General features: G+C 42.9%; 1 protein-coding gene across 1 annotated transcript in view; it reads left to right on the forward strand.

The window, feature by feature from the left end:
* Nucleotides 1–21,719, forward strand: part of LOC121583528 (tyrosine-protein phosphatase non-receptor type 13-like) — a 150,176-nt gene that overhangs the window by 69,202 nt on the left and 59,255 nt on the right. Inside the window, 7 exon segments of the mRNA XM_045225454.1 lie at nt 1,631–1,724; nt 2,097–2,182; nt 5,732–5,832; nt 6,022–6,229; nt 6,454–6,653; nt 11,402–11,570; nt 12,894–13,056. Coding sequence (XP_045081389.1) covers nt 1,631–1,724; nt 2,097–2,182; nt 5,732–5,832; nt 6,022–6,229; nt 6,454–6,653; nt 11,402–11,570; nt 12,894–13,056 — 1,021 coding nt within the window.

Raw genomic sequence — 21,719 nt, forward strand, 5'->3', positions numbered from 1 at the left:
CAAGCGTCACGTCTGGAGGAAACCTGGCACCATCGCTACGTGGAAGCATGATGGTGGCAGCATCATGCTGTGGGCATGTTTTTCAGCGGCAGGGACTGGGAGACTAATCAGGAACGAGGGAAAGATGAACGGAGCAAAGTACAGAGAGATCCTTGATGAAAACCTGCTCCAGAGCGCTCAGGACCTCAGACTGGGGCAAAGGTTAATCTTCCAACAGGACAACGACCCTAAGCACACAGCCAAGACAATGCATGAGTGGCTTTGGGACAAGTCTCTGAATGTCCTTGAGCAGCCCAGCCAGAGCCCGGACTTGAACCCGATCGAACATCTCTGGAGAGACCTGAAAATAGCTGTGCAGCAACGCTCACCATCCAACCTGACAGAGCTTGAGAGGATCTGCAGAAAAGAATTGGAGAAACTCCCCAAATACAGGTGTGCCAAGCTTGTAGCGTCATACCCGAGGCTGTAATCGCTGCCAAAGGTGCTTCAACAAAGTACTGACTAAAGGGTCTGAATACTTATGTAAATGTGATATTTCCGTTTTTTATTTTTTTATACATTTGCAAAAATGTCTACTAAGCAGTTTTTGCTTTGTCATTATGGCGTATTGTGTGTAGATTGATGAGGGGGAAAAAACTATTTAATTCATTTAAGAATAAGGCTGTAACATAACAAAATGTGGAAAAGGTCAAGGGGTCTGAATACTTTCCGAATGCACTGTATGTGTTATTGTGTTTGTCTTTTTAGCTCCCTTAGCTTCTGCTGCACTACTACTGCCATCAAAGCTCTGCTGTGCTCAGTCAAAGCTCTGCTCTGCTGCTAGGCTTCATTGTGGGATTTGTAGATTGCCTTGTGTCTCTTCTTTGCGTGCTGGTGTTCTCAAACAGACATTTTGAATTGATGAGGTTACAGAAGGATAATTTGATCACATGATAACCCACCCATTGCTACATAGAAGGAACGTGAGAAACAAACAACACGCAGTTTGATTGTGGTGTGGTTTTAATACTCATACTAATGCCTGCTTTGATGTTGTGTTGCTGGTTGCTTGACCACTTTGATTTGCTGAAGTGTGACCAGCAGTGTGATTTTCCTCTGATTTTATTCCGTGCATGTCAAACTTGATGATTGAAAGCATGCTTTCCTGCATAAGGCATTCACTGACCGCATCCAGTTTATTAATTAGGCACCTTACTTAGCTATTCGAAGACGAGCGATAAAATCAGTACCAAAACAAATTCATTCACATTTTTAATTTGAATTTCTATCTCAGAATAAAAAGAGCACAATCGCCTGTCGTTGCACATATTATTATTCAAGGGTCTTTCCACTTTAATCATATGATCTTTCATGGTGAATCTATCATGTTAACAAATTAACAACACCCCTTATAATCAGACCGGGATTATTACTAATAGCTAAATCTGATACTTATAATATAACACCACTACTAGCCAAATATAAATTGGATAGTTGCACTATAATAATAATAATCATCATCATCATCATCATCATCATCATCATCATCGTCATAATAACAAATCCATAGACAAGAGTCAGTGAGTCCGTGGTAGAAATGAATACCGCATTATGCTCCCTGGCCAGGTTGACTGACCTCTGTTCTCCTCAGGGTGGAGTGAACACTAGTGTGAGGCATGGAGGGGTTTATGTGAAGGCCATCATCCCTAAAGGAGCCGCAGAACTGGACGGAAGGATCCAGAAGGGTAAGACTAAGATATCACCTGGGTCTTGTTCAGGAGGGAATATTGTGATAGGAAAATTTAAAAAACTAAAATCCTAGTAGTCCCTCCCTGTTTCATTCTGCTTTCCTCCCTTTATTGCCCTATGAATACAAGTCTAGGTTGTGTATAAAAAAAAAATGTATGGGGGGATGGTAGGTTGTCCAATAAGATAGTCATCTTCTGTTGCAAAACTGAGAAATTGTGCTACAGTGTGTCCTAATGAACAAAACCATGGCAGAATGCAGTGTGTAGAATTCCTACCAAACCTGCCCTGGTATCATGTTGTCAGCAACTTAATGCTTGACTGGTATTTGCTGATTTTGTGTATATAATACCTGTCTTTACTGATACCAGGTGACAGAGTGGTGGCTGTCAATGGGAAGAGTTTGGAAGGAGCTACTCACAAACAGGCTGTGGAGACCCTGAGAGACACTGGACAGGTCAGTACTTCTACAGGTCAGTCAAAGGACTATATATTTAATTTTAAGTCAATCTGTTAAGTACAATGCCTTAAAGATGTGAATTTAATGGACATTTAGCTATACTTGTAACTCAGCATTGTGAGAGGGATAAAAACGTATGCTTTGTGTAAGTATTCACCACCCTTGGCATTTTTCCTATTTTGTTGCCTTACAACCTGGAATTAAAATGGATTTTTTGGGGGTTTGTATCATTTGTATCATCAACATGCCTACCACTTTGAAGATGCAAAATATTTTTTATTGTGAAACGAACAAGAAATAAGACAAAAAAACTGAAAACTTGAGCGTGCATAACTATTAACCCCCCCCCCCTGCAAGTCTCTGGGCTGGGCTTTGACTAGGCCATTCTAAGACATTTCAATGTCTCCCCTTTAACCACTCAAGTGTTGCTTTAGCAGTATGCTTAGGGCCATTGTCCTGTTGGAAGGTGAACCTCCGTCCCAGTCTCAAATCTCTGGAAGACTGAAACAGAATATCCCTGTATTTAGCCCCATCCATCATTCCTTCAATTCTGACTGTTTCCCAGTCCCTGCCGATGAAAAACATCCCCATAGCATGATGCTGTCAACACCATGCTTCAATGTGGGGATGGTGTTCTCGGGGTGATGAGGTGTTGGGTTTGCGCCAGACATAGTGTTTTCCTTGATGGCCAAAAAGCTCAATTTTAGTCTCATCTGACCAGAGTACCTCATTCCATATGTTTGGGGAGTCTCCCACATGGCTTTTGGCGAACACCAAATGTGTTTGCTTATTTTTTCTTTAAGCAATGGCTTTTTTCTGGCCACTCTTCCGTAAAGCCCAGCTCTGTGGAGTGTACGGCTTAAAGTGGTCCTATGGACAGATACACCAATCTCCGCTGTGGAGCTTTGCAGCTCCTTCAGGGTTATCTTTGGTCTCTTTGTTGCCTCTCTGATTAATGCCCTCCTTGCCTGGTCCGTGAGTTTTGGTGGGCGGCCCTCTCTTGGTAGGTTTGTTGTGGTGCCACATTCTTTCAATTTTTAATAATGGATTTAATGGTGCTCCGTGGGATGTTCAAAGTTTCTGATATTTTTTTATAACCCAACCCTGATCTGTACTTCTCCACAACTTTATCCCTGCCTGTTTGGAGAGCTCCTTGGTCTTCATGGTGCCGCTTGCTTGGTGGTGCCCCTTGCTTAGTGGTGTTGCAGACTCTGGGGCCTTTCAGAACAGGTGTATATATACTGAGATCATGTGACAGATCTTGTGACACTTAGATTGCACACAGGTGGACTTTATTTAACTTATTATGTGACTTCTGACGGTAATTGGTTGCACCAGATCTTATTTAGGGGCTTCATAGCAAAGGGGGTGAATACATATACACACACCACTTTTCCGTTATTTATTTTTTAGAATTTTCTGAAACAAGTTATTTTTTTCATTTCACTTCACCAATTTGGACTATTTTGTGTATGTCCATTATATGAAATCCAAATAAAAATCAATTTAAATTACAGGTTGTAATGCAACAAAATAGGAAAAACGCCAACGGGGTTGAATACTTTTGCAAGGCACTGTAGCTATGGTAGAAGTCTTTGCTCTTCTTGTTGAGACCCCTTGTCTGACCAGTGGTGTCTCTTACTCCTCAGATGCTCCACCTGGTTTTGGAGAAGGGTCATCTCCCTGTGTCCACGCCCCTCTGACCCTTCCCTGTGTGCCCAACAACCAGCAACAACAGCCGCAGCAAGCCCCAGAGCCTTCTAGAGCCCAGAAAGAGTATAGCTTCATTACTGATGGTGAGTGTACAGGACAGTGCAAACTCATTAACACACTCACTATATTCTTATACATACCAGCAGTTTCTCATCTTTGATGTGTAATGTTTGATTGTGTCATTGTGCCCTACTGCCATTGAGACCTTGAGCAAGGCACTTAACCCCTAACCTGCTCCTGGGTGATGCTCTGCAGCTGACCCTGTGCTTCTGCCAGCCTCTTGGATGTGTGTGTGCTCTCCAGGGGGTTGGGAATTACAAAACAAAATACTAATTTCCATTTCGATGGACAATAAAGTTGTATTTTATACTTCCTTGTCCCCAGACAATGTGTTTGAGGTACCCTTGCTGAAGAACTCGTCAGGCCTAGTGTTCAGCTTCAGTAGAGAGGAGACCCTCTCTGACGAGACCACCGGTAATGGCCCTGTTACCGGCTCTAGCATGGTCAGGGTCAAGAAGCTGTTCCCTGGGCAACCAGCTGCCGAGAGCGGACGCATCATCGTGGGTGATATCATCATTCGTGTCAACCAGACGTCCCTCAAAGGACTCTCGCAGCACGTATATGTCCTCTCGTATATGTCCTGGACAACTACAAATACCTAGGTGTCTGGTTAGACTGTAAACTCTCCTTCCAGACTCACATAAAGAATCTCCAATCCAAAGTTAAATCTAGAATCGGCTTCCTATTTCACAACAAAGCCTCCTTCACTCATGCTGCCAAACATGCCCTCGTAAAACTGACTATCCTACCGATCCTTGGCTTCGGCGATGTCATTTACAAAATAGCCTCCAACACTCTACTCAGCAAATTGGATGTAGTCTATCACAGTGCCATCCGTTTTGTCTCCAAAGCCCCATACACTACCCACCACTGTGACCTGTATGCTCTTGTTGGCTGGTCCTCACTACATGTTCGTCGTCAAACCCACTGGCTCCATGCCATCTATAAATCACTGCTAGGCAAATCCCCGCCTTATCTTAGCTCATTGGTCACCATAGCAGCACCCACCCGTAGTCTGCGCTCCAGCAGGTATATCTCACTGGTCATTCCCAAAGCCAACACCTCCTTTGGCCGCCATTCCTTCCAGTTCTCTGCTGTCAATGACTGGAACGAATTGCAAAAATCTCTGAAGCTGGAGACTCTTATCTCCCTCACTAACTTTAAGCATCAGTTGTCAGAGCACCTTACCGATCACTGCACCTGTACACAGCCCATCTGAAATTAGCCCACCCAACTACCTCATCCCTATATTGTTATTTATTTTGCTCTTTTGCACCCCAGTATCTCTATTTGCACATAATCTCTTGCACATCTAGCATTCCACTGTTAATACTATTGTAATTATTTTGCACTATAGCCTATTTATTGCCTTACCTCCATAACTTGCTACATTTGCACACACTGTATATATATTTTCTGTTGTATTTTTGACTTTATGTTTTTTTTACCCCATATGTAACTCTGTGTTGTTTTTATCGCACTGTTTTGCTTTATCTTGGCCAGGTCGCAGTTGTAAATGAGAACTTGTTCTCAACTGGCTTACCTGGTTAAATAAAGGTGAAATAAAAAATAAAATAAAATATATATAGATCAATCAATAATCAATCAATCAAACAATTAATTCATAATTATCTCACATCAGGGGGTTTCAAAGAGCTTTGTCAGTGAAAAAGTACTACCCTGTATGGCCATATTAAATTACTTTATTTTTAATCTGTCATTTGGCAAATCGTATTAATTTGATTTTGTTGTGGTTCTCTGCCCTGCCACTAGGAGGTGATCTCAGCGCTGCGAGGGACAGGTCAGGAGGTGACTCTGCTGCTCTGTAGACCTGACCAGGGGGTCTTACCAGAGAGGAACACCAGCACATCTTCATATGGTCCATAAACTGGCCAAAATAACAGAGATTTACTTAAAAATAAATATTTTGATTTTTGGAAGCAGATTAAGGCCAAATAACCATAAACATTGCAACAAATAACAATCACAAAACAATACAAATTTTCACATATTTTGTGAGCTAATATTCTAACGGAGTGTACCTCATGCTCCAATCCTCAGACTCCCATGGCATCGCCACGTAAGGAACCAGTGGTCCAGCAGCAGCTTGACCCCATCTCCAGCCTGTCCCTGCCCAGGACAGCCTCTCCTGTGGGGTCTGAGGGGAAGAGGAGCCTGGGTCTGGGGCCGGTGGAGGAAGCTCTGGAGAGTCTGCTCATGAAGTCCCCCAGCAGACGGGACAGCTACAGCGACAGTACTGAAGATGAGGAGGTAAGGAACACCAGGACTATAATGGAAAGACGTCTGTTTACTTTATTGTGTTTTTAATCCTTGATAATTTGTTAATGTGTGTATTGTTTTACTCAGCTGAGGCAACTATATGAAATTTTTTTTCTCAAATAACTTAAATGATTATTTCATTCATTTGTTCTTTCATTTGCTCATTCATTTGTTCATTCATTTTTTTCCATTAATTTGTTCATCTATTCATTCAGGTGGAGGAGGCCTTCAGCGCTTCTCTGGAGCAGGGCCGACAAGCCTGGGACCATAGTATCTACCAGGCCCCCAGCAGTTACCTCGCTCTGGGAAGGCTCAGCCAGTACGAGACCCCCTGTGAGCTGGACCTGGATGACACCATCGACTCTGCCTACTCCCCCAACCTGTCACTGTCCAACCGGTCGGACCTCAGCAGAAGGTAAGGATTGGATCCTACTGCTGATATTATTCGTGATAGCCTGATCCCAGAGTGTGATCCCAGATCTTGCCCAATCCCAGATCTGCTTATTCTGGGAGTTGGCAAGATGGCACAAATAGATCTGGGACCAAGTTAGGATGGTTTATAATGTATAACTGGCAAACATGGTTACAGACCCAACAACATTATAGTTACACGTGAGCTAATTATAATACACAAAGTAAGGAAAACAAAGAAATGCATGATTCCAACATTGCCTAAAATGATCAATAAGATACTAATGAGATAGACCTACAGTGGGGAAAAAAAGTATTTAGTCAGCCACCAATTGTGCAAGTTCTCCCACTTAAAAAGATGAGAGAGGCCTGTAATTTTCATCATAGGTACACGTCAACTATGACAGACAAAATGAGAAAAAAAAATGCAGAAAATCACATTGTAGGATTTTTAATGAATTTATTTGAAAATTATGGTGGAAAATAAGTATTTGGTCAATAACAAAAGTTTCTCAATACTTTGTTATATTCCCTTTGTTGGCAATGACACAGGTCAAACGTTTTCTGTAAGTCTTCACAAGGTTTTCACACACTGTTGCTGGTATTTTGGCCCATTCCTCCATGCAGATCTCCTCTAGAGCAGTGATGTTTTGGGGCTGTCGCTGGGCAACACGGACTTTCAACTCCCTCCAAAGATTTTCTATGGGGTTGAGATCTGGAGACTGGCTAGGCCACTCCAGGACCTTGAAATACTTCTTACGAAGCCACTCCTTCGTTGCCCGGGTGGTGTGTTTGGGATCATTGTCATGCTAAAAGACCCAGCCACGTTTCATCTTCAATGCCCTTGCTGATGGAAGGAGGTTTTCACTCAAAATCTCACGATACATGGCCCCATTCATTCTTTCCTTTACATGGATCAGTCGTCCTGGTCCCTTTGCAGAAAAACTGCCCCAAAGCATGATGTTTCTACCCCCATGCTTCACAGTAGGTATGGTGTTCTTTGGATGCAACTCAGCATTCTTTGTCCTCCAAACACGACGAGTTGAGTTTTTGCCAAAAAGTTATATTTTGGTTTCATCTGACCATATCACATTCTCCCAATCCTCTTCTGGATTATCCAAATGCACTCTAGCAAACTTCAGACGGGCCTGGACATGTACTGGCTTAAGCAGGGAGACACGTCTTGCACTGCAGTATTTGAGTCCCTGGTGGCGTAGTGTGTTACTGATGGTAGGCTTTGTTACTTTGGTCCCAGCTCTCTGCAGGTCATTCACTAGGTCCCCCGTGTGGTTCTGGGATTTTTGCTCACCGTTCTTGTGATCATTTTGACCCCACGGAGTGAGATCTTGCGTGGAGCCCCAGATCGAGGGAGATTATCAGTGTTCTTGTATGTCTTCCATTTCCTAATAATTGCTCCCACAGTTGATTTCTTCAAACCAAGCTGCTTACCTATTGCAGATTCAGTCTTCCCAGCCTGGTGCAGGTCTACAATTTTGTTTCTGGTGTCCTTTGACAGCTCTTTGGTCTTGGCTATAGTGGAGTTTGGAGTGTGACTGTTTGAGGTTGTGGACAGGTGTCTTTTATACTGATAACAAGTTCAAACAGGTGCCATTAATACAGGTAACGAGTGGAGGACAGAGGAGACTCTTAAAGAAGAAGTTACAGGTCTGTGAGAGCCAGAAATCTTGCTTGTTTGTAGGTGACCAAATACTTATTTTCCACCATAATTTGCAAATAAATTCATTAAAAATCCTACAATGTGATTTTCTGGAATTTTTTTCTCTCATTTTGTCTGTCATAGTTGACGTGTACCTATAATGAAAATTACAGGCCTCTCTCATCTTTTTAAGTGGGAGAACTTGCACAATTGGTGGCTGACTAAATACTTTTTTTCCCCACTGTATATAAGCAATATGATCATTGAGATGTACAAACTACGGCATAAGGGAACAATGAGCAGATAAGAGGCAAGCCATCATTTCGATTAAGACATTAATTAGCGAGCTAAGACAGACATAGTCGATATGCCAATTTGTTCAGCACTTTTGAAATGGACAGCGACAGAATTCTGAACATGTGCCATTCTTACAGTATTCTCCCTGTACACCATGTCAGAACCGTAGGATAAATAACGGGGGCATATAAGCAGACAATAAAAGCTGATGATGACATTTCTCTAAAACAGGCTAAAGGCTATATGTGCACGAACAAGTCAGAACAGTAGGCTAAGTTCTGAGGGGGAGAGGGACCAAATTCTTAGGGTGAGACACATGGGGAACTAACAGCTTACTACACAGCATACACTTAGTATTACTTTCTTAGCTACAGTATACATATCTCCCTGGCATATTACACTGAACCAAAATATAAACGCAACATGCAATAATTTCAAACATTTTACTGAGTTACAGTAAAAGGAAATCAGTCAATTGAAATAAAATCATTAGGCCCTGATCTATGGATTTCACATGACTGGGAATACAGATATGCATCTGTTGGTCACAGATACCTTTAAAAAAAGTTAGGGACGTCGATCAGAAAACCACTCAGTATCTGGTGTGACCACCATTTGCCTCATGCAGCGCGACACATCTCCTTCGCATAGAGTTGATCAGGCTGTTGATTGTGGCCTGTGGAATGTTGTCCCACTCCTCTTCAATGGCTGTGTCAAGTTGCTGGATATTGTAGGGAACTGGAACACGCTGACGTACACGTCGATCCAGAGCATCCCAAACATGCTCATTGGGTGACATGTCTGGTGACTATGCAGGCCACGGAAGAACTGGGACATTTTCAGCTTCCAGGAATTGTGTTCAGATCCTTGCGACATGGGGCTGTGCATTATCATGCTGAAACATAAGGTTATGGTGGCGGATGAATGGCACGACAATGGGCCTCAGGATCTCGTCAGGGTATCTCTGTGCATTCAAATTACCATCGATAAAATGCAATTGTGTTCGTTGTCCGTAGCTTATGCCTGCCCATACCATAACCCCAACGCCACCATGGTGTCTCTGTTCACAACATAGACATCAGCAAACTGCTCGCCCACACAACGCCATACACGCGGTCTGCCAACTGCCCGGTACAGTTGAAACTGGGATTCATCTGTGAAGAGCACACTTCTCCAGCATGCCAGTGGCCATCGAAGTTGAGCATTTGCCCACTGAAGTCGGTTACGACGCCGAACTGCAGTGAGGTCAAGACCCTGGTGAGGACGACGAGCACGCAGATGAGCTTCCCTGAGACTTCTCTGACAGTTTGTTCAGAAATTCTTCAGTTGTGAAAACCCACAGTTTCATCAGCTGTCCGGGTGGCTGGTCTCAGACAATCCCACAGGTGAAGAAGCCGGATGTGGAGGTCCTGGGATGGCGTGGTTACATTTGGTCTGCGGTTGGACTTACTGCCAAATTCTCTAAAAAGACGTTGGCGGCTTATGGTAGAGAAATTAACATTAAATTATCTGGCAACAGCTCTGGTGGACATTCCTGCAGTCAGCATGCCAATTGCACATGGCATTGTGTTGTGTGACAAAACTGTTGTTGTGCTCACTTGAACAGGAAGGTGGCGCAGCGGTCATTCTTGTGGCAAACTTTCATAAAACTTTGACTTTGTCATCAAAGTCTGGCATTCTCTGGATGAAGTCAAGCTGGATTGACAGCATGGCCACTGTATTCAACCTTTTCTGGCCCATGGTGTTGCGTGTGAATTTTTATCCTTTTAAGCTTGTAAAAGAGTCCCTTTCAGACAGATGTTTTAAATCCTTAAACCGAGACTTGGACCACACATCCTCTTCACCGAATATCAGGCAGGGGAAGCAAAATAGTGATTCCTAACGACGCTCGCGGTTAGCCACTGATTTTTTTCCAAACCACTCATTATTGAATTTGTGATTTCCAACTTGTAGTGTAATGTTCATGTCCAATGGCCGATGAGCACCGATACGTTTTATCTATAATTGATCTTCATATGACAAGGCTTGAAAAGGATTTGCCAGTAGATTGTCGACGTGATTCATGATGATGACTGCTTGTCTAGCTATCTAGCTTGCTAGCTAAGATTCTGAAAATATGATGTTGACATGATCAGTCCAATCAAGGCTACGGTAGATATAACGTGATTTGACGTCATTTTATCTGTGGCCAATGAACTTGAGCCTTGTTGGACGGGCACTTCTACATGTAAATCTATGGCAGCACCCAGTGGGGCTTGAACTGCCTAGCTCTCCTTGTAGATTCTGCAGTGACGTATGTCCCATGAGTCACAGAACACTGAGCCAATCACGACGCAACTAGAGAAGATTACCAATGCCTACGCTCTTTGCTTTCGCTGGCTGCCCCTCCACTACAGAAAGGACTGAGCTAGGCTGAAATACCTGCATTTTGGAGCTGCTTTACGCTTTACTCAAGAAAGAGACCATGTTTGTATGTGGCTTTATTAACTCAAGGATTTTATTTTTGGACATTGTTTGCAAACTGATATGTGACACAAATTAATGTCAGAATAACATGCAAAACAAGGAATTTTTATTTTTAATAATAGTGAGAGGGAAGTGGGGGATGCAGAATTGAGACATCACCTCATGACGTAACCTAATGGCAGTTTTCCTTGCCATTGTGCTTCTGCCTCTGCTTCTACTTGCTCTTTGGGGTCTAGGACGACATACTATAAAAAGCACTTCATGACAAATAAAGTGGCCTTTGAAAATACATTTGATTGATTTCTTTCTTTTTTTTCTGGATGTTTCCCCAGGTGTCCCTCCTCCTCCCCTCTGGCTCATGACCTGGACACCACTCCTCAGTCCATGGTATTATCTCCAGAAGTCCCCAGCCCCGACCCCCTGCCTTCCCCTCTACCACTTCCCCTCAACCTTATCCACACCGTGCCCGACAATGTAAAAGATGTGGACGAGTTTGTGCCGGTAAGAGCAGATTTACATTTACATTTACATTTTAGTCATTTAGCAGACGCTCTTATCCAGAGCGACTTACAGGAGCAATTAGGGTTAAGTGCCTTGCTCAAGGGCACATTAACGTCATTTAGCAGACGCTCTTAGCCAGAGCGACTCACCAATTGGTGCGTTCACCCTATAGCCAGTGGGATAACCACTTTACAATTTGGGGGGGGGGGTAGAAGGATTACTTTATCCTATCCCAGGTATTCCTTAAAGAGGTGGGGTTTCAAATGCCTCCGGAAGGTGGTGAGTGACTCCGCTGTCCTGGCGTCGTGAGGGAGCTTGTTCCACCATTGGGGTGCCAGAGCAGCGAACAGTTTTGACTGGGCTGAGCGGGAACTATGCTTCCGCAGAGGAAGGGAGCCAGCAGGCCAGAGGTGGATGAACGCAATGCCCTCGTTTGGGTGTAGGGACTGATCAGAGCCTGAAGGTACAGAGGTGCCGTTCCCCTCACTGCTCCATAGGCAAGCACCATGGTCTTGTAGCGGATGCGAGCTTCAACTGGAAGCCAGTGGAGTGTGCGGAGGAGGGGGGGTGACGTGAGAGAACTTGGGAAGGTTGAACACCAGACGGGCTGCGGCATTCTGGATGAGTTGTAGGGGTTTAATGGCACAGGCAGGGAGGCCAGCCAACAGCGAGTTGCAGTAGTCCAGACGGGAGATGACAAGTGCCTGGATTAGGACCTGTGCCGCTTCCTGTGTAAGGCAGGGTCGTACTCTCCGAATGTTGTAGAGCATGAACCTGCAGGAGCGGGTCACCGCCTTGATGTTGGCGGAGAACGACAGGGTGTTGTCCAGGGTCACGCCTAGGCTCTTCGCACTCTGGGAGGAGGACACAGCGGAGTTGTCAACCGTGATGGCGAGATCATGGAACGGGCAGTCCTTCCCCGGGAGGAAGAGCAGCTCCGTCTTGCCAGGGTTCAGCTTGAGGTGGTGATCCGTCATCCATACTGATATGTCTGCCAGACATGCAGAGATGCGATTCGCCACCTGGTTATCAGAAGGGGGAAAGGAGAAGATTAGTTGTGTATCGTCAGCGTAGCAATGATAGGAAAACACTAGGTCTGTGTCAAATATTATGTCAAAAAATCCTCCCTTACATCTTTGTTTCCTCCATTTATTGCCACTCTCTCACATTGGAGAATGAGGTCCAAGGAAACCTCTCAAGGACACAGGGAGCAGGGATTTGATGTGCATTATCCATGTAGTTATGTAATTATGTAGTATTCAGTCTATTAGCCATTTTTTACCCCTGTTATAACAATAGTGTTCGTTTACACCTCTCTGTCAGGATGTGGAGCTGAAAGTGTCCCTGGTGAAGTCTGAAAAAGGAAGCCTGGGGTTTACTGTGACCAAAGCAAACGACCTGGGCTGTTACATCCATGACATCATACAGGACCCAGCCAAGGGAGACGGCGGATTGAGGGCCGGGGATCAAATGATAATGCTACACAGCCATTACTGAACACTCAGCCAGTTCCAAATCACTCACTACCCCTCCTCTTTGGCCCTAACTTTTCAATTTCTGCAGCTCTGAATGGTCTGGATAGGTACAGTGCCTTGCGAAAGTATTCATCCCCCTTGGCGTTTTTCCTATTTTGTTGCATTACAACCTGTAATTTAAATGGATTTTTATTTGGATTTCATGTAATGGACATACACAAAATAGTCCAAATTGGTGAAGTGAAATGAAAAACTTGTTTCCAAAAATTCTAAAAAATAAATAACGGAAAGTGATGCGTGCATATGTATTCAAAATAATCCAGGTAGAGTCAGGCATTCCCCAGGGCAGCTGTCTAGGCCCCTTACTTTTTTCAATATTTACTTGTAGTGGTATTGTTCGAGAGGGGTAAAGATAAAGATTTTTGTTCGGGCGCCAGGTATTAACCCTGCCGAAAGGAAAAGAGTAGGATCGATAGAGACCCGCTACCAGAGGCACACACATCAGCAGAAGAAACTGCCTAGAGGGTAGTCTGTTTGCCAGATAGCCAGTGGAGTGAAAGGATAAGACACACCATATGAAACACACGTCACAGCACAGTAACCCAATCAATAATACCTCATACAAGAATAATGGCAGAGCAATTCAAAGGCAACTTCATAGAAACAATTGACAAGAAAGAACCCAGTCATAACCCTTAGATAATTTGCAATATTCTGTATTACCTCCCAGTGGAGGAGTGCGGGGGGGGGTATGAATGGGTGTGTTCATAGACAAAAAAAAGGCCTTAAAATGTCCAAAGTCTTCTCGGCCAAATGTCAACAGTACCACACCAAATCAATACAGTTCAAACAACAATAAACTCGCACGCAACCTCCCTTTAACTAAAATGTAAACCCAAATATGTCTGGCAGGGCAATAATAGTCCAGCGACACTGAACATCAAAGTGAGCGCAATGAAAAAAAACTAAGTCTGTTGCAGTGTAAAGCACTGGAGCGATAGAGGGAAAATGAGAGTGAGAGAGGGAATCTTAGCTGTTGACTTCATGCTTGCAGTTGTACTGTCTGTCCTTTTGATGGTTTGTTGGTTTGTATTTCAAAGCTTCGCAACAATGTTGCTACTACTCCATGCGATCAATTACAGGACCGGTCCCAAAAGATTACAACCACGACCTAGAGCGGAAACACCGGCGATCGACTTAAACACTTTACAAACTAAGCACGCTGAAAATAAACAAGACTTCTGCAGAGTTGCACACATTATCAAACTCCTGCACGAACCGAGAGCTCCTACACAGAGCCAGAAGAGCTATCTTTATTTTATCCTTCCTGACTGCTGATGCACTCTTAAAGTGGCAGCGCACGGTGAAGGCTCCGTGCAGGATTTTGTCACATACTAATGACCTGGCACTGAGTAAAGCCTGTGTGTGATGATGACTCAACACTGTACTCATCAGCTACCACAGCAAGTGAAATCACTGCAACACTTAACAAAGAGGTGAAGTCAGTTTCAGAATGGGTGGCAAGAAATAAGCTAGTCCTAAACATTTCTAAAACTAAAAGCATTGTATTTGGGACAAATCATTCACTAAACCCTGAATCTCAACTAAACCTTGTAATGAATAATGTGGAAATTGAGCAAGTTGAGGAGACTAAACTGGTTGGTGTATCCCTGGATTGTAAACTGTCATGGTCAAAACATATTGATGCATCGGTAGCTAAGATGGGGAGAGGTCTGTCCATAAGAAAGCGCTACTCTGCTTTCTTGACATTGCTATCAACAAAACAAGTACTACAGGCCCTAGTTTTGTCGCACCTGGACTACTGTCCAGTCATATCACTCCTGTCACGAACTCGGATACCTCCTGCGCCTCGACCTGTTGGTTCGGCCTGTTGTTTCCAAAGTTTTTGTTTTTATTTCATTCATAAGTGTTTGTGTCAACACCTGCTACCAACTAGCCAGCTAGCTAGCTAGCTAGGTTGCAATGGAGCCTGCTTTACCTGGAATAGCTAACAAATGCTTCCAGCGCTGTAGAAGCTGTGTTTGTTACGCTCTTATCCGGGACAATATTGTCAATATGGAGTTCCAATGTGACAATTCTTTGCTTGCGGAGGAATACAGGAATGAGGTGGCTATCCTTAGCAAGAAAATTTCAATTCTGTGCAAACTTATGAGGAAAACTTAAATTGGATCTTCATCGTTCTCAACTCCTGTGGCTGGACGCCGCTCGGGCCTGATGGATGTATCCCCGCCTGGAGTGTCTGCGAGAGGTTCAGAGCAGATTGACATAAGGAATAGCTTCACCGCACTGGTGCCTGATCCACCTACGCCTTCATCGCTGGGATTGCCTGTGTCTGCGGCGGCTGTGTTGAGCCACCAGCGGCTTTGTCGCAGAGTTCGGCTCCTTTCCCTCTCTCTGGATATGACGGGGCACTGCCTGCTGTGGGAGGTCTGGATCTATCGCCGGGAACAGCGGGCGTATGCTATCCTGCTTCTCGTTGGCCCGTGAAAGGTTCAACGAATTGTGTGAGGGGTAGGATGGGCGGATTTCTCCATCCCCTTCTCCGGCCGTTGTATTGGGCAGTTCAATGGTGAGAAATGTCTCAGTCCCTTGAGCAAAAACTTTGTGTTATCCAGGAGCACGAGTACAGGACATCAATAAGCTTCTCCCAAACTTTAAACCTGCATCAGGAAATTGAGTCTATCATAGTTCATGTAGGATTCAGTGGCATTATGAAGGGCAGCTCAGAACAGCTGAAGATGGATTTAAAATAACTTATTGGGTCTCTGCTTGACACCAACAAACGCCCCATAATATCTGGCCCTGTGCCCTGCCTAAATCTTGGCATTGAACGTTTCAGCAGATTTTTAGCCCTCCATAACTGGCTACGAGACTATTGCAGCTATGTGGGTGTAACATTTATTGACAATTTTGATACCTTCTGGAAACAAAGCTTGTTTTATAAGGAGGATGGGATCCACCCAAATGTCGCTGAGTTGCCATAATGCTTCAGCAAATGTACATTATCCCATGGGTGTTGGAAGACGCAATGTAAGTAACCTAATGTATGTCCTCCTTACTGCCCGGAATGCCTCTGCTCATCCTACAGCTAATGTATGCAGTAGTCATTTGCCTATGAACCAAAGTTATACTGTTAGCACTGAGGCGGTGTGCCCTAGTAGGAAGTATATTGTGTGCAGCTTACCTTGCACTATCAGCTCCATTATAAAAAAACATGAGCAAGTCTACTTCTGATAAGCTTCCCAGTAAAGCAATGAAAACAATCAAGAAAAGTGTTAGAAATAGCCCACCTTAACATATGTCGCTTAATTAACAAGGTTGATGAAATCAATAATTTCCTAGTAACAGATGACATTCAAATTCTGATAATCTCTGAAACTCACTTAGCATAATACCTTTGATGATAAGGTGGTAGCAATAAATGGTTATAACATCTACAGAAAAGACAGAAATGCCAAAGGTGAAGGTGTTGCCGTTTATATTCAGAACCACATTCCTGTAAATCTTGGATTGGATCTCATGTTATTAAATACTGTTGAAGGAATATGGCCTGACCTAAAGCCCATTCTGGTGGGAAGCTGCTTATAGACCACCAAGTGCTAACAGTCAGTTACTGGATAACGTGTGAAATGCTTGATAATGTATGTGTTATCAACAGAGATCAATATTGACTGGCTTTCATCAAGCTGCCCACTCAAGAAAAAGCTTAAAACTGTAACTAGTGCCTGCAACCTGGTTCAGGTTATCAGTCAACCCAACATGGTAGTTACAAACAGCACAGGAATGAAATCATCAACATGTATTTGTATTTGAATTTATTATGGATCCCCATTAGCTGCTGCCAAGGCAGCAGCTACTCTTCCTGAGGTCCAACAAAATTAAGGAAGTTCATACAATAAAAACATTACAATACATTCACAGATTTCACAACACACTGTGTGCCCTCAGGCCCCTACTCCACCATTACCACATATCTACATTGCAAAATCCATGTGTACGTGTGTGTATAGTGCGTATGTTATCGTGTGTGTGTATATGCATGTCTGCGCCTATGTTTTTGTTGCTTCACAGTCCCCGCTGTTCCATAAGGTGTTTTTTTATCTGTTTTTTAAATCTAGTTTTTTAAATCTAGTTTTACTACTTGCATCAGTTACTTGATGTGGAATAGAGTTCAATGTAGGCTCTATGTAGTACTGTGCGACTCCCATAGTCTGTTCTGGACTTGGGGACTGTGAAGAGATCTCTGGTGGCATGTCTTGTGGGGTATGCATGAGTGACCGAGCTGTGCGCCAGTAGTTCAAAGAGACAGCTCGGTGCATTCAACATGTCAATACCTCTCATAAATACAGGTAGTGATGAAGTCAATCTCTCCTCCACTTTGAGCCAGGAGAGATTGGCATGCATATTATTAATATTAGCTCTCTGTGTCCATCCAAGGGCCAGCCGTGCTGCCCTGTTCTGAGCCAATTGTAATTTAATAGTAAGTTCTTTTTTTGTGGCACCTGATCACACGACTGAACAGTAGTCTAAGTGTGACAAAACTAGGGCCTGTAGGACCTGCCTTTTTAATAGTGCTGTTAAGAAGGTAGAGCAGTGCTTTATTATGGACATATATTGATCACATCTTTACTAATGCTGCAGAAATTTGCTTTAAAGCAAATTTTGAGTAAAGCCAGTGTGTCTATGTATGCGGATGACTCAACACTATACACGCCAGCTGCTACAGCTACTGAAATGACTGCAACACTTAACAAAGAGCTGCAGTTAGTTTCAGAATGGGTGGCAAGGAATAAATTAGTCCAAAATATTTCACAAACTAAAAGCATTGTATTTGGGACAAATCATTTACTAAACCCTAAACCTCAACTAAATCTTGTAATGAATAATATGGAAATTGAGCAAGTTGAGGTGCCCGAAACTGCTTGGAATAACCCTGGATTGTAAACTGTCACGGTCAAAACATATTGATACACCGGTAGCTAAGATGGGGAGAAGTCTGTCCACAATAAAGAGCTGCTCCGCCTTCTTAACAGCACTATCAACAAGGCAGGTCCTACAGGCCCTAGTTTTGTCACACCTGGACTACTGTTCAGTCTTGTGGTCAGGTGCCACAAATAGGGAAAATTGCAATAGTCTCAGAACAGGGCAGCACGGCTGACCCTTGGATGTATACAGAGGGCTAATATTAATAATATGAATGTCAATTTCTCCTGGCTCAAAATGGAGGAGAGATTGACTTCATCACTATTTGTATTTGTGAGAGGTATTGACATGTTGAATGCACCGAGCTGTCTGTTTGAACTACGGACATACACATGATAAGACACGCAGTCTACACACATGTACACATGGATGTTGTATTGTAAATATGTGATAGTGGAGTAGTGGCCTGAGGGAACACACTAAATGTATTTTGTAAAGTGTTATGAAATGTAATGTCATGTAATATTTTAAATTGTATAACTGCCATAATGTTGCTGGACCCCAGGAATAGTAGCTGCTTCCTTAGCAGCAGCTAATGGTGATCCTTAATAAATACAAATACATATGGTCAAGTGCAACAAAGAGGGACATAGGCAAATTGCAATTGTCCCAGAACAGAGCAGCTCGGCTGGCCCTTAGATTTCCATGGTGAGCCAGCATTGACAATTTGCATGTCAATCGCTCCTGGCTCAGGGTGGAGGAGAGATTGACTGCATCACTGCTTGTCTTTGAGAGGTATTGACATGTTGAAATCCCCATACTGTCTGTTTAAGCGACTAGCGCACAGCTCAAACATTAATACATACCCCACAAGACATGCCACTAGAGGTCTTTTCACAGATGATAAGATGGCGCCGACAGGAAAGGTAAATACCTGTCTATTTGTGGAAAAATCACCCTGATTAACTCTTCAGTATTATCCCAGTTGACCTATTTGCTTATGGTTTTGCCTACGCCTAGCGAACTGTTTTTAAAATTATATGAGAAATAAATATTCCATTTTATTTGGAACGGCAAACCAGAAAAAATTAAAAACGGGCCTATTTATATAATGAATATGAATTCAGAGGACAGAAATTATTAAATATTAAAGCATTAGATCTATCACTAAAAGCTTCAGTCATACAAAAGTTATACTTAAATCCGAACTGGTTCTCTAGCAAATTAGTAAGATTGTCTCACCCAATGTTCAAGAATGGCCTTTTTCCCTTTATTCAGATTACAACCACTCACTTTCAGTTATTTGAAAAGGAAATAATCTCCCAGATATCACTATTTCTAAAACAAGCCATAGAAAGTTGGTTGCAATTTCAATTTAATCCTCCAGAAACGACAGAACAAATAATGCAACAAATATTGTGGTTAAACTCAAATATACTAATTGACAAAAAAACTTTTTTATTTTACAAAATGTTTTAAAAAGTTATAATCCTTGTAAATGATATCATCGGTAGGACTGGTGGAGTTATGTCACACATGCAGCTAACAAAAACATATGGAAATGTCTGCTCTACCCAAAATTACAACCAAATAATTGCAGCCTTACTGCAAAAATGGAAGAGGAAAGTGAAAGAAGGAGAAAGTAAGGAACTTGTCTGTCGGTCTTGCATTAAAGAACATAATTGGTTAAGGAAAACTGTGATAAATAAAAAGGTATTTCAGTTTCATTTAAGGACCAAAGGATTGACAGCCGTCCCATATAGATTGCAAAATAGTTGGGAATAAATGTTTGACGTACCGATCCCATGGCATAGTGTTTATGAACTGATACGCAAAACGACACCGGATTCAAAACTTAGAATCTTTCAATTTAAATTATTAAATAAAATTCTTGCTACCAATAGAATGTTATTTATATGGGGGATACAATCTTCCCAGCTCTGCAGATTTTGCTGCGAAGAGACAGAATCATTAGATCATTTGTTTTGGTACTGTCCATTTGTAGCTTGTTTTTGGACACAGGTCCAGGTAGGGCTAAAGGATTGCAATATTTACCTGGAGCTAACCCTGCAGATAGTACTACTGGGTGATCTGAAAAGTCATAGTCAATCAATCAATAACATAATAATACTATTAGCAGAAATGTTTATTTTCAATTCACAATCTGTAGAAACAATGAGAATAGAAAGGTTCAGAACTTTTGTAAGACATCACAGTACAGTTGAAATATATATATGGCAAATAGAAATCCTATATGGATGGTGTTAAAAGATAGATGGGAGGTGTTGAATGGAATTGAAGGATGGGACTAATAACAACTAACAACAAACAATAACAAGATGTGTCCATAATAAGTGTATGGGTTGTAGGCTTTTGTGAAGGAGCACAGTTAGAAAGATATGGCATATAGAAGCAAACCGGATGGACATCATGAAAATGATCGGAGAGGTTGAGAGTAGAAGAAGTTCAGGAGAAAGAACAAACAAAATGTAATTACTGTAAAATGGACTGTGTCCATAAAATGTAGATAGTGGGTATGGGCTGAAAGTAGAGGCCTAGGCGTTGTTGTTCACTAGTTTACTCCAAGTGGGGAAAGGGTGGCGGGGTTGGAAAGTAATAAAGGGGAATATATATATATTTTTTAAGGATATGTATGTGTATGTATGTGTGTATGCAGTGGAGAGAGCAAGTGTTTGGTGCACTGCCGATTTTGCAGGTTTTCCTGCTTGCAATGCATGTAGAGGTCTGTGGTTTTTGTCATGGGGTGCACTTTGGCTGTGGGAGATGGGGTCTGGAGCAGGAATCCAGAGAATCACATTGTGTGATTTCTGGGTGGTTAATTTGCATTTTGTTGCATGACATAAGTATTTGATCACCTACCAACCAGTAAGAATTCCGGCTCTCACAGACCTGTTAGTTTTTCTTTAATAAGCCCTCCTGTTCTCCACTCATTACCTGTATTAACTGCACTTGTTTGAACTCGCTACCTGTATAAAAGACACCTGTCCACACACTCAATCAAACAGACTCCAACCTCTCCACAATGGCTGAGACCAGAGAGCTGTGTAAGGACATCATTTTTAAAAGAAAAAAAGAAAGGAAAAAAAAATTGCACCGACAGACTTGGCAGCTCTGCTTCCTGCTCCTAAGCAACTTTGCAGGTTTTTTTTCTCTTTTTTTGGGGGGGGGGGGGGGTGTTATTTCTTACATTGTTAGCCCAGAAAGTTTTTTGTGTCATTACATACAGCCGGAAATTACTTTTGGATATCAGAGCGGCGGTAACTCACCTGCATTACAACCAGGAATACGACTTTCCCAAATTGGATCCTTTTTCGTACACCCCAGGGCAATTTAACTTATCCCATAGGCTGCTCCAAGACGCCGCCAGTGGAGAAGAGATATTCAGAGTGGACTTCTAGTCCGACTCAGGAGGCGGGCACACAATCCTCCGCTTCCGAGTATATTACTCGCTAATGTTCAGTCTTTGACAATAAAGTAGACGAGCTCAGGGCGAGGATGTCCTTTTTAGAGAGACATCAGGGACTGTAACATACTCTGTTTCACGGAATCATGGCTCTCTCTGGATATACTGTCCCCGTCCATACAGCCAGCTGGGTTCTCAGTTCATCGCGCAGACAGGAATAAATAACTCTTTGTGAAGAAGAAAGGCGGGGGTGTATGTTTCATGATTAACTACTCTTGGTGTGATTGTGATAACATACAGAAACTC

The sequence above is a fragment of the Coregonus clupeaformis genome, chromosome 15 (genome assembly GCF_020615455.1).
Source record: "Coregonus clupeaformis isolate EN_2021a chromosome 15, ASM2061545v1, whole genome shotgun sequence".
NCBI classification, from domain to species: domain Eukaryota; kingdom Metazoa; phylum Chordata; class Actinopteri; order Salmoniformes; family Salmonidae; genus Coregonus; species Coregonus clupeaformis.